This window comes from Aegilops tauschii, chromosome 1, assembly GCF_002575655.3.
Source record: "Aegilops tauschii subsp. strangulata cultivar AL8/78 chromosome 1, Aet v6.0, whole genome shotgun sequence".
Classification (NCBI taxonomy): Eukaryota; Viridiplantae; Streptophyta; class Magnoliopsida; order Poales; family Poaceae; genus Aegilops; species Aegilops tauschii.
Window position 1 is genome coordinate 440,306,139 of NC_053035.3, and position 12,233 is coordinate 440,318,371.

Here is a 12,233-nt window from a genome sequence, read left to right on the forward strand (position 1 = left end):
GACGATCTTGACTCCCTCAAGATGAACCACCTTTCTTGATTGCGTTGGCTCGATGAAGACTAGTTGATTGCTCCCCCATACTCCACTATGGGTGAGTCACCCTTCCGCACATCTTCACAAGTCCATTGTCACCACAATGGCTTCAAGCATTTGATCTCTTCGTGATGCTTTACTTGAACTTGCCCGCTTCACTTGAACTTGCACACCGCAACCTAACCCCACAAAGAACTCTCACGAAGACCATGGGTTAGTACACAAAGCGTAATTGACAATGCTTACCATACCATGGGATCGCTTGATCCCTCGGTACATCTTGTGCGCTTTGTGTGTTGATCAACTTGATTCGCTCTTGACTTAGTCTTGATCAACCTTGACTCTTTCCAACTCTCTTCATTTGGATGATGTCTTGAAGGTAAACATGAATGATCACACAATCTTCTTCTTCAAGACATGCTTGCAATAAGCTCAACTCTCACATGACCAATCTTTGGATAATTCCTTAATAACACCTTGGTCACCACATAAACTCCTTGAAACCAACACATGGACTTCAAGAAATGCCTATGAACAAACCCTTCAAATATAACTCAAGGCAACCATTAGTCCATAAAGATTGTCATCAATTACCAAAACCAAACATGGGGGCACCACATGTTCTTTCAATGGAAATCAATGCAAAATTGCAAGATTCAGGCCTTGTCATCATCATTTTTATCTGGCACATACATAAAAGACGTATAATCAATGGTTTTCTTGATGAAGATGAACCCTATTGTCATGTGATCAAAAGATGTGTCGGTGAGCTCTTCATTTGGTTGAACCATTTCACGCAACAAATATGAGCTTCTATGACTAAGTATTATGTTCTCACAACTTAATCTACAACTTTCTTCTCCATAGTCACTATTTTATAAGTTATTACAATTCATAAAAAGGGTCCAAGCTCGCATTTAGCCGACGAAAACACCATAAAAAACATGGTCATGCCTATATTTAAAACACCATTAGTTTACAAATAAAAAGTGAACTCTTTTAAAGTGGAATTCCATCCCGCAAATGGTAGAGCGGAACTCATGGTGTGGCATTCCTTGATCGTCAAATCAAGTTGATGCGCTCCAATGCGAATGGTGTCGGATGGATCGAGCACATGTACTACCGCACACTCATTCATGTGGGAGTGCCATTCTCATTTTGATAACCAAAAAAAAAGATGGACACAATTTAAAATATATGCTACTACTTAAGAAAAAACAATTTTAGTTGTGCACATGCTTTGTACCCGGGTTCATCTTCTCGACTTGACATTAATGCTTGCATTATTCTTGGATTTACTCCAGGCTTGCGATGATGTTCGTTCAGAGGAGACGTTCCCGTCGACTATGAGACACCTGCGATGACTTCGTAAAATCTCAACAATGCTATGCCGGCTCAGCCTCTCGAAGATGCTCATAGAGGTAGGGTGTGCATGCGTTCATAAGGGTGAGTGTATGTGAGCGACTTCGATTGTACCGTGTTTAAAAAAATGATGGTGCAGTGCAGAAGGAAAGAGAGGGAGGGAGGGAGGAAGAACCTCAAAGGACCAAACATTTTCCAAAACTATAACATGGTAAAAATAAATTAAAGAAAGAAAACAATCGCCAACTCCAAAGGCGAATCGACCCCCCACTCCCAATCGCCGCAACCGCACCACCAGCGCCGCCCTGATCGGCACCGATGGCGGGCGATCCGACCGGCGGCGGCGGCGGCTCCGCGGCGGGCAAGGGTCCCCGCTCGTCGACGCGGCACCAGCAGTTCCGCGACCGCGCCAAGACCCGCGTGGACGACCTCCAGGAGATCTTCTCCGGCCTCCAGTCCGCCCGCAAGGAGAGCCGCTCCGCCGACGCCGCCGTCCTCGAGGAGCAGGTCCACCAGATGCTCCGTGAGTGGCGGGCCGAGCTCAGCGTCGCCTCCCCCGCCTCCTCCCTCCAGGTACCCCTCCAAACCCTAGCCTTTCCTCCCCTTGCGTGTTCAGGGTTTGCTGTCTCTGACTTGGTGGTCTCGTGCCGCGTTGCAGAACTCGCTGGGGAACAACCAGGGCGCCGCGGATCCACCGTCGGAGACGCTGCGGCTGCTGCAGCTGGCGATTGATGAGGAGGACGACGCCACCAGCAAGCTGGCGCAGCCGATGCAGCCCTCCCGGCAGGACGGTCATCAGAATCTCAACCCCGGACTGCAAGTACATGGGGGGACTGTGGATGGCGGCGCCGACGCGTCACAGCAGTCAATGGGTCATGGAATGCAGGGAGAAGTAGCTGATGTTGCTAATGCATTGTTCAGTGATCAGGTACCTCGCCGCGATTGATGTCTCCCTTTTTGAATGGTTTAGTGGGATGGTATTTTTTTTTTGTGCCATCATCAGTCATGTGGATGAAATTGTGTGTTCAACTAGTATGACCTTCTTATACTGACTAAATGTGTACTGTTAGTGGGGGTCAATCCTTGCCTAGTTGCCAGTTAGCTCCGTCATAGACTGAAGCATTCTGATGTGCTGTGTGATCCTTCGTAGCATGCAAAAATTATCGTAGTGTAGAAATTAAGGTTTGGTGAGTAATTTTGTGCTAGCAGATACACTTATTGAAAAACTATATTGATTTTACTCTATATGTATGTGTACTTGGAGTACATGTGACAAAATTGTTCAATTTTTAACTGAACCAGTATGTTTCGGTAGCAGTCTCGCTCTTTGTTGGTGTGGACTACTTATGATCCTGTTATTGGTTTTGTCGGCCACTTCTTTTGGTGGAAAAAGCCAAGTGCTTGTATGCATTGTCCGTAGTTGACCTTAATAAATAATCAAAACTATGAAATAACCCCTTAGTCCCACACCTTCATATGAGATAACGGCAAAAAGACTGGGGTGCTTCTGTATGCCATCGCAGCATAGAGAAATGTGTTGTTCTATTATGAGTAATGTGTTACAGCATTATTTTTCTAACCTTCTGAGAAGCACAGGTCACAATAGTACAGTTTATTCATTGGCTAACCCAATTATAAATGGGTCCCAACTAATGATGATCTTCCTAAGCTTAGATGGTGAGGCCTTGCTTGATGATTTTATATCTCCGTTGAAACAAGATTCGGTAGTTGTGCAAAGATTTTGAATTTCTGGTCCAAACTGGTCCTGTTTAATTTTAGTTTCTAAAATTTCCTCTATTTGATTTCTCTTATGTACCTTTTTGATATGGTAATGAACACGTGTATGTTTGATTATGCTTTTGTGGTCCTGCTTTTCGTTATTCTTTACAATAGTCTGCCTGCAAAATTGTTGGATCAATCAAAGTGCTCGTCAATATGTGCACGTATGGTGTTGTTACTTGTGAGTACATAACTCTTGGTCTGTCTGGTGATTGTAACTTACCTTTTCATGTATTTTTTTTTCTACTCATAGATTTAATGATATTTTGTCGTACCTTTGATTGCAGATGTACTATATAGACCATGAACTTAGTATTGATGATTTTCTTCACGGGTCAAACCCCGATGGCCTCAATAACCTGCAAGGGACTGGTCAGCCGGAACATCAACAGTTCAATCTGCCACTAGATCTGCAACATTCTAATAATTCATATGCTGATGCAAATAACTCTGTGCAAAGTACTGGAGATGTTTTTTTCCACATGTCAGATTTGCTCACAACAGTCGGCCCGTCACCTTCTCAATATTTGGGGCCAAAATGTGCACTCTGGGATTGTGGTCGACCTGTGCGAGGATCAGAAGAGTGTCAAGACTACTGCAACCCGTATCATGCTGGTTTAGCTTTGAGTGATGATGGTCTTCTGGGGACAAGGCCTGTGATGCGGCCAAGGGGTATTGATTTGAAAGATGGGCCCCTATTTGATGCTCTATGTGCAAAAGTCCAAGGAAAAAATGTTGGTATTCCTGTCTGTGAAGGGGCTGCAACGTCAAAATCACCTTGGAATGCACATGGTATGCTTGGTTATTAAGTGTTAGCATTTTAGGTGAACATTGATATCAGCAAATTCTTGTGCTAATTGTTGGTTCCCTGTTGTTTTTGCAGAACTTTTTGATCTTTCTCTTCTTGAGGGTGAATCTCTTAGGGAATGGTTATTCTTTGACAGACCAAGAAGGGCATTTGAGAGCGGCAACCGCAAGCAAAGGTCGTTGCCAGATTACAACGGCCGTGGATGGCATGAATCAAGGAAGCAAGTGATGAAGGACTTTGGGGGCCTGAAGAAATCCTATTACATGGACCCGCAACCATCCAGCAACTATGAGTGGCACCTTTTCGAATATGAGATCAATGATTCTAACACTCTAGCCTTGTACCGGCTTGAGTTCAAGGCTTCTGATCCTAAAAGGAGTGTTAAATCAAAACTGGGCAGCAGTTCACTCAACGAAATCCAGCAGCAAATGGTCAAGCTTAGCGCAAACAGTCCGGTGGACAACAAGCGGGGTGCTAGGAGCAAGACAAAGGCTAGTCAAAAGGACACCAATGCGAATACATATCCAGCTCTCAAGACCACCAATCAAGCGGGTGCTTCAAATGCTTATGAAGCAGTGCCCCTCAACATCCCCAATCAGGCCAGTGCCCCCAATGCTTACCAAACAGTGGCTCCCAGCATCCCCAATCAGGACAGTACCTCGAATGCCTATGAAGATGCATCACAGGTGGACCCGATGTCATATCTGAATGAAAACGTCGTCTATGGACCTCATCTCCCATATGGTTACCCCGACGGAAAAGGCGACTTCTACTGGAACCCCAGTGGAGGCGCCTGAAGATGCGATATGCCAAGCTCGTGCGCTTTAAGGCGTCTCAAGACAGATTGTAACAGTGTCAACTAAAATTTGGGGCTCGACACCGTGGCCCTGCAGTTTTTCTTAAGTGTAGACATCTTGGATAGATACCATGTTTGATGTGCTGTACTTTGACTGTAAAATATAGTCTGGTCCTTGCCTGTCGAGCCAAGATAGAGCATCTTAGGGTATCTGCTTCTTCAGAAGCTGATGCGGTTGGACCCTAGCATTGGAGGATTCGCAAATTCAGTTGGCTCTGTTCTTCTTTCCTTTTTTCCTTAGATGTGTATATATCCTAAGAATGGTTGAGGATTCGTATGATTCACTTGCGTTTCACATGCAAGATTGGTGACAGCTCCAAGCATTCCAGGCCTGCTCAATGTAGCCTCTTCTGAAGGTTATAACTAGCAGCTGATGCTACTTTTCTGATCGAAAGAAATAAATGTTAGCATGTTCTGGTCACTGGAATTTCTGTTCTTTTTCCCTTCTGGCGATGTCTCACACTGGAAGAATACAGTATTGTTCACCTATAGTCAGACTTCTTAAAAATAAAATCTGTTGCTAACTTTTTTGAAACAAAAAACTGTTGTTGCTAATCGCATGCTACATGTTGGCAAGGAACAGCATTGCAGACAAAAAAAATCTAGTAAAATTAGGTGTAATAATCTTATCAACGCAAGACATAATGGAGTCAATGTGATAGACGAGACAATTAGGTAAATCTGAACCAAACTAGCAGGTTCCTCGCCTACTAACCACCACAATAACATGGCGAGTATAACAAACCCTAGATTCCGACAAACCGAAAGGAGCAAACTAGTAGCGTAGATAAATCCAGCAAAGATAAAACTTTCAGACTCGTTTTCTCCTCCACCTCACAAAAATTGTACCTAGGAGCTCTCTGCCCTCCCACATTTCGCCTCTCTTGTTTCACAAGCTGCGGCTTTTCAATCAGATGGGGGTGTGCTTCAGAGCGGGCAGGGTGGAACTTCGAGCGTCGCGCCGGCTTGGATCTGGCCCCACCCGATGAGACGCCAATGCTTCTCGACACGTCGGCTGAGGGCCACTTTCTCGCCTTTGCTCGTGCAGACGGGCGCGGTGAGCTGGAGCTTGGCAAGATCGTTCTTCACGGCAACCACGCGGGCGCCGGTGGACATGGATCCGATGTTAAGCATCAGGATCTCACCCTTGGTGAGCTTGGAGACCTTCCCAGCCTTCTCTGTGCCCTTTGTTCTCACACCCAGCAGCCTTCGGAGAAGGAAGAAGTTGATCTGCAAAGCAATGTACAAGGATTGTTGTTAACAGCTATCACTGTTTGGGTTAAGTCATGAGGCTACAAAGATCTGACAAACCTCAAGCTCCACGAATACGTCGGGGAGCGACCCGATTTCTCCTAAGACCTGGCCGACCAGCCTGTCGGCACGAGTCAAAGTTGGATCCATGGTTGTTCCCACACCAATAAGCCCTCCTGGCACAGCAAATTGTAGTTCATTCTGCTCAGCATAGAGCGAGACGATCCTCGAATAGATTGGGGTGCATTTGATGTTGCCACTCTCATCCTTCATGACAATGCCAGGGCGAACTTCAATATTCTGGTTCACCCTGAGGACTCCCTGTAGATAAGAATCGACATTCAGTTTATATTTACGACATGAAAAGCCAGAACACTCATGATCTAATTCTGTATCAGGACTGAGATCTGCATACATACCCTGAGGATGCTGCCACCTGCTACCCCACCCCTGATTTCATCAACCTCTGAACCAGGCTTGTTGACATCAAAGGAGCGAATAACAATCATGTTGGGAGGTGAAGTGAAGTTCCTTTCCGGAATGGGGATTTTCTTAATAATATATTCACAGATCACATCAATGTTGTACTTCAGCTGGGCAGATATTGGCACAACAGGAGCACCTTCAGCTATCGTGCCCTGCACAGATGGTAGTAAAAGAGATCAAGCCATGAAACAGAAGACGTGTATTTATAACACGAGCAATGATGAACAGTAGTGACCTGGATAAATTTTTGGATTGCTTCATGCTGGTTCATTGCCGCACTTTCCTGGATAAGATCAATCTTATTCTGCAAAATTATGAGATGTTGGAGACGCATGATCTCAACAGCTGCAAGATGCTCAGATGTCTGGGGTTGTGGGCAGCTTTCATTTGCTGCTATCAAAAGCAAGGCTCCATCCATGATAGCTGCTCCATTAAGCATTGTAGCCATGAGAATGTCGTGGCCCTGTTCAACAAGGTAGATATTGTAAATACATACAACATTTACGTAATATCATATTCAAGATCAACTAATGAAAAGAATATCTAATGATCCATCAGAGTTCAATAATTCAGTTGAATAAAATTGGCGATACAATTATTAGTGTAAACAGCGATTATCATCTTGGTGATGCAAAATGTTACTAATCACTTGGGTAGGGCAAGAAATGGTCAGGCTATGTACTTAAGCATTCATGTACTAGATCTGTAGAAGGGAACATCATAACAGCAAAAGGGTAGAGCTTCATCATACCGGGCAATCAACAAAGGAAACATGTCTCAGGAGCTTCATCCTAGTGTTTTCAAACCCAGGAACATCACAGGCAGGAGTATCTTCTTTTCCGCTTCCATAAGCCCTTTATATAATTGAATAAAAATCAAATAGTGCACAAGAGCTTAAAACCTTGTAAGTAATCATACATTAGCTAATATCTGAAGATCAAGTTTGAGATTTCAATCATGAGTTCTACCTTGTATTCACTAGAAAATAATTATGTGAACCTACAAAGTTTAATAATTTATAGGAGTATAGAACAGTGCCCCCCTGAAGTTTTCTTTGCTCTAAATTGTAAAGAGGCTGATAGTCATATAAGCTAATCATGTAAAAACAGAAAAGAAATTTAGCTTACTTGTAACACATTGGTCGTGGACATCTGTCATCCTCACATTTGTAGATTTTTGCATTAGCATAGCCCAGCTTGATAGTGATGTTACGTTCAAGCTCATTCTTGAAGCGAACAGTCTACAAATCAAAACAAAGAAATCAGAAAATAAGAATAATAATAAAGGTATTCTATATGGAACAGAATGTGCACATCCACGTCCATTAGTTACTAATCATTCTAAAAATTATTGTAAGAAACCAAGGCAAAGAAGCATGAACATTACTCAAGCCGAGAAACTAGAGCACTTATATTTTTAATAGTAATATCAAGTGAATTCCTAGACCAAACTTTTATCAATCAGGTTTGAAGAAATCTGAAGTGCATTCCTAGCAAGTGCTAGGTTAGTTTACTCGTTTAAATACCAAAAAGTAATCTAAGCATGACATATTTGAGTAGTATGGCAAACTCAGAAGAGTTGCTGCTAAATGTGATAAATACTTAACAGGCGTATAAATATTGGAAAGAAAATATGGCCACCAGAATGAATGATACCTGAACTCCAGATATAGCTTTCACAACAGTAGACTTTCCATGGGCCACGTGACCAATTGTACCTGAGGTGTTACATAAAGATAGCAAATATTATGCCCACACAGAAAGTCGCCTAAAATTCAGATATACTAATGGAAAGTTTGCTCCATCAAAGCCCCCTGGCATTAAGAGTTCCAATGACATTTTCCAAAACTGTGGATTTTGCATAGATATTTACTTGGTCTTAAATAAAAGACCCGTCATGTGCATCACTTAAGGCAACACGTGGTCCATCACATTATCATAAAAAAATCATATTGCTTCCCCAATGCACTCACAAAAGGATTAAGCGCAACCAAAAAAAGCAAAAGGTCAGACTTCAGTAAGGTTGTCAAGGCTTAAACAGATGCATAAAGAGAAAAGATGATGATTCCGACATGCAACTATTTATGTATCAGAGGAAAAGATAATGGTTCCAACATGTAACTATCTATGTATCAGATAAATAAAGAACATCATGCAAAAGAAACTCTATTGCGAATAATATATGTAAAATAAGCATCATCAGCAAACACATGACAGTAAATAGGAACCATTCCACAGTGAATTGCACCATACTAAACGCGCAGAACTCATTAGCTAACAATGGACAATCCGCATAGCTTGTAATGTTGTACACCTATGAATTCTCCACACTGATAATTACTTGACATTAAACATTGCCAAAAGGATAGTATCAGTACCAATGTTGATGGTCGCTTGGCGCGAGATGACTTCGGGTGACAACGGGTGGAGCTTGGTGACATCAAGCTTGGTTAGGTCCTGCTCCATCAATCCTCGGCGTGCCATGATTGAAACTGAAAAAAAAATGATAAACAGGGTTACAACTTGTGTCTTCTACTCCTGCTCACTTACTCAAAGACCAATTGCAGGGAAATAGAAGACGTGCAATCTCCAGCAGTCGGAACCGCGACAGACAGTACACTGATCCAAAAGGACAACCAGAGTCTAAAATCTGCCTGAGTTGTCCACTCTACACCATCCAACCTAGTAGGACTCAAAGATGAATTGCTAATCTGATGTCACAGTAGCCACTATCTACCACACACCATACAGAAGCACATCAAGCAACCGAACTAGAAGCAGCAGCCAATTCACACTGGCAGGAGCATTGGCTGTACCAACAAAATCACACTAAGCATTGACAGTACCAACAACATTGCCAGCACCATACAAAATTGTTTCACTGGCAGCCACCAATCCAAACTAGCAGTTCACACTAGAGCAGTACACACGAGAGAGGAGACAGAGAGATGAGGAGAAGAGTGGAGACGGGACGAGGCGAGAGAGCCGAGGAACTCACCGGCGTCTGGCGGTGAGGGCGGGGCGGAGTCGGGGGACGGCGGCGAGGGACGTGGAGGGGTCGGGGTCGAGCGGCTAGGGGCGTGGCGGAGGCAGCCGGCGGCGAGGGTGTGGGCGGAGTTGGAGGAGGGAGACAGCCGGCGGCGCGCTTGGGTGGGGTGGGGGAAAACCTAACAGGGGACAGGAGCGAGCGTGAGAGAGAGAGGGGGGGCCGAAGCGAGCGGGGCGAGAGAGGATGATGCGAGTTGGGGCTCGGTGGCGGATTCGCTGTAATTTTGGGTTCGGATAGGGGCGGAGCCATCAAGCGAAACGTTTTTGTTTGCTCAGCTGACGGGCCGGCTACGCTACCTATTTCTCAAGCGTAAAGGTCTGTTTTCCCCTTCCGTAAAAAAAAAAAGGTTTGTTTTCCCCTAAAGAAATTTTTTTTCCTTAAAAAATGTAGGCTCTGTTTGTTCTTTCCTTTTTATTATAGTTTTCCTGTGAAGATGAATCAATCAAGAGTCAAAATTGTTGTTTGTCTTCGATGGATCCGCATGGATCCGGTCTTCGTTCGTCTACGTCTATGTGTCTGCAGGTTGGATCCTTCTGATCTAGGCTTCTCTTCGTCGGCGGCGGTTGTTGTTCTGGTGCGCTGGTCTTATGGGGCCTTAGCATGACGACTTTTCAACTGTCTATTCCAACAATGTTTGCCCGGCTCCGAAGAGAGGGGCGATGACGGCGGCGCGCCTTCGGCTCGCTCCAGTGATTGTAGTCGTCGCTAGGTGGTCAACAGACATGTATGTAATTCTTATTTCTGATGTTCTTTGTACTACCTTGACAGTTGATGAATAAATCGGGACGCATAGTTTCTATACCCGAGCACAAATGAGCTCGGGTGAACAATAAAATCAAAACAAAATCGAGAAAAATTCTACATTTTTTTGGGAGAAACATTGACAAAAGTTTTAATTCCTTGTAAAAAAATCGTCATGAAATCACATTCCTAAAAGGTGTGGCAAAGAAAAAACAAAATCGGTACTCTGAAAATGCTACTTTTAAAAGCATTTGGAGCACTGAAATTGTCTTTTTTGCCACGCCTTACAGGAATATGATTTTCTGACGAATTTTTGCAAGCACTTAGAACTTTTGTAGCAGAAAGGCACTTTCGAATAAATCGAAAGTTTTCTCGAAAAAATAAAATGCCATGCCATGTAAAAAATAGCAATGCCAATGCACTGTCTATCACGGTGTGTCCAAAAGCATTGACCATGTGTTGCGGAGCTTACATGGTAAGAAATTGCATTCCTAACTAGGTTTTGTGGTTAGTACACATGGACTAGTAGAAAATATGCTGACCATTCTTATTATTTATCCTGTAAAAACCTCCTCTAGGAAGAGGAAAACTTTTGGATTGTCTACTTATTTTCCAACGAATATGCAAAGCTTGCGTATTTTTTCATTGATAGAAGAGTAGAACAAGTTACAACGTCTACAAAACCGAAGTGAATAGAGAGAGGCTAGGAATAAAAAGTACGACATGCGGACTACTCCCTAATGATGTTGGCCAAGCCAAAAGCACCTGCTTCTGCCCATAGCCGAGCTTCATCCTTGATGAGCTATAGGAGATGGCTCAAGGAGGGTTGTAGACCATCGAAAACGCATCCATTCTGATGCTTCCGTAGGTTCCATGACGTCGGAAGGAAGAGGAAAGAGAGCCCTTTCAGCGGAAGGAAGGGGACAGGGCCAAGGCATCGAGCCACCACTCCAAGAAAAGGACGTTGGGGCGGGTTGGAGCAATGGTGGAACGACACAATGCGAGAAACTTGTACCATAGCTGACGAGAAGGAGCAGCCAACTAGGAGGTGTTGTGTGCTCTTTGGCTCCTGGTCTAGAGGAGGCAATAATCGGCGTGAGGCAAGCCATGGCGTGTCACCCTTTCCGCGGTCCAGCACTGGTCTTGGGCGGACAGACACATGAAGATCTTGGTGTTCATAGGCACCCAAGTTTTCCAAGTTAGCCGCCAGTGCAGGTCTGACAATGAGCCAATGAACATGGCGAAGTAGCAAGAAGCAGCGTTGTAGACTCCGGACTCGGGCCAACACTGGACGAGCTTGTCTGGGATATTTGAGAGAGGGTGGTGCAGCGGAGCATGCGCCAAAGGTCATCAGCCCCGCGTTGAACATGTTGAGCCCATCGAATGTGAACCCGAGCCGGCACACCACCGCTGCTTCTCGACGCGCACCTTGTCGCTATTCACAACACTTGCCAAACTCTTAGTTAGAGTGAGAGGAAGCCGACAACCGAAGCTAGGACCATGGTTTCAACCAGTCGATCACCATATCACGATAAATGACGCACAACCGAATATTCAAAAAGGGCCACAACACATTAGAAATGTGGTTTCAGCACACTACTTTTTATATGACCAAATGATGCAAATTGATAGATTCATGTACGGAGAAATTACTGATAAAAATATCAAAAGTACTGATAACAATTTGTCACGCGGGTCCTGAGCATCAAGTACACGTGGATTGCCATCATTTTCAAATATCAAAGTAGAGGGTAATTAGTGTCAATATTATCAAAGTAGGGGGGTAAAAACTGAAATTCAGTCTAATTTCAAATATGTGAAACTTGGAACGTACTCCTCCGTCCTACAAAATAGCAGTGGTTATTTGTA

General features: G+C 44.1%; 2 protein-coding genes across 2 annotated transcripts; one reads left to right on the plus strand and one right to left on the minus strand.

Moving 5' to 3' along the window:
• The first annotated feature begins 1,605 nt into the window (after positions 1-1,605).
• On the plus strand, positions 1,606-5,259 carry LOC109744121 (transcription factor VOZ1). The gene is made up of 4 exons (XM_020303213.4): positions 1,606-1,968; positions 2,054-2,323; positions 3,462-3,966; positions 4,058-5,259. Exons 1-4 carry the CDS (start codon positions 1,714-1,716, stop codon positions 4,777-4,779), a joined length of 1,752 nt encoding a protein of 583 aa, XP_020158802.1. The 5' UTR covers positions 1,606-1,713; the 3' UTR covers positions 4,780-5,259.
• A 182-nt stretch (positions 5,260-5,441) lies between these two features.
• LOC109744123 (eukaryotic translation initiation factor 2 subunit gamma) lies at positions 5,442-9,813 on the minus strand. The gene is made up of 9 exons (XM_020303214.4): positions 9,573-9,813; positions 8,953-9,066; positions 8,231-8,292; positions 7,703-7,815; positions 7,327-7,429; positions 6,811-7,038; positions 6,509-6,727; positions 6,150-6,410; positions 5,442-6,068 (listed from the first exon to the last, which is right to left on the minus strand). Exons 2-9 carry the CDS (start codon positions 9,056-9,058, stop codon positions 5,766-5,768), a joined length of 1,395 nt encoding a protein of 464 aa, XP_020158803.1. The 5' UTR covers positions 9,059-9,066; positions 9,573-9,813; the 3' UTR covers positions 5,442-5,765.
• Between the last annotated feature and the right edge of the window lie 2,420 nt (positions 9,814-12,233).

Coding starts and splice junctions, on each gene's coding strand:
- LOC109744121 (XM_020303213.4), top strand. CDS start 1,714: ATGGCGGGCGATCCGACCGGCGGCGGCGGCGGCTCCGCGGCGGGCAAG. Junction 1,969..2,053: donor CCCCCGCCTCCTCCCTCCAG/GTACCCCTCCAA, acceptor GCCGCGTTGCAG/AACTCGCTGGGGAACAACCA. Junction 3,967..4,057: donor ATCACCTTGGAATGCACATG/GTATGCTTGGTT, acceptor TTGTTTTTGCAG/AACTTTTTGATCTTTCTCTT.
- LOC109744123 (XM_020303214.4), bottom strand. CDS start 9,058: ATGGCACGCCGAGGATTGATGGAGCAGGACCTAACCAAGCTTGATGTC. Junction 7,039..7,326: donor TTTCCTTTGTTGATTGCCCG/GTATGATGAAGC, acceptor CTTGTTGAACAG/GGCCACGACATTCTCATGGC. Junction 6,728..6,810: donor CAATCCAAAAATTTATCCAG/GTCACTACTGTT, acceptor CCATCTGTGCAG/GGCACGATAGCTGAAGGTGC.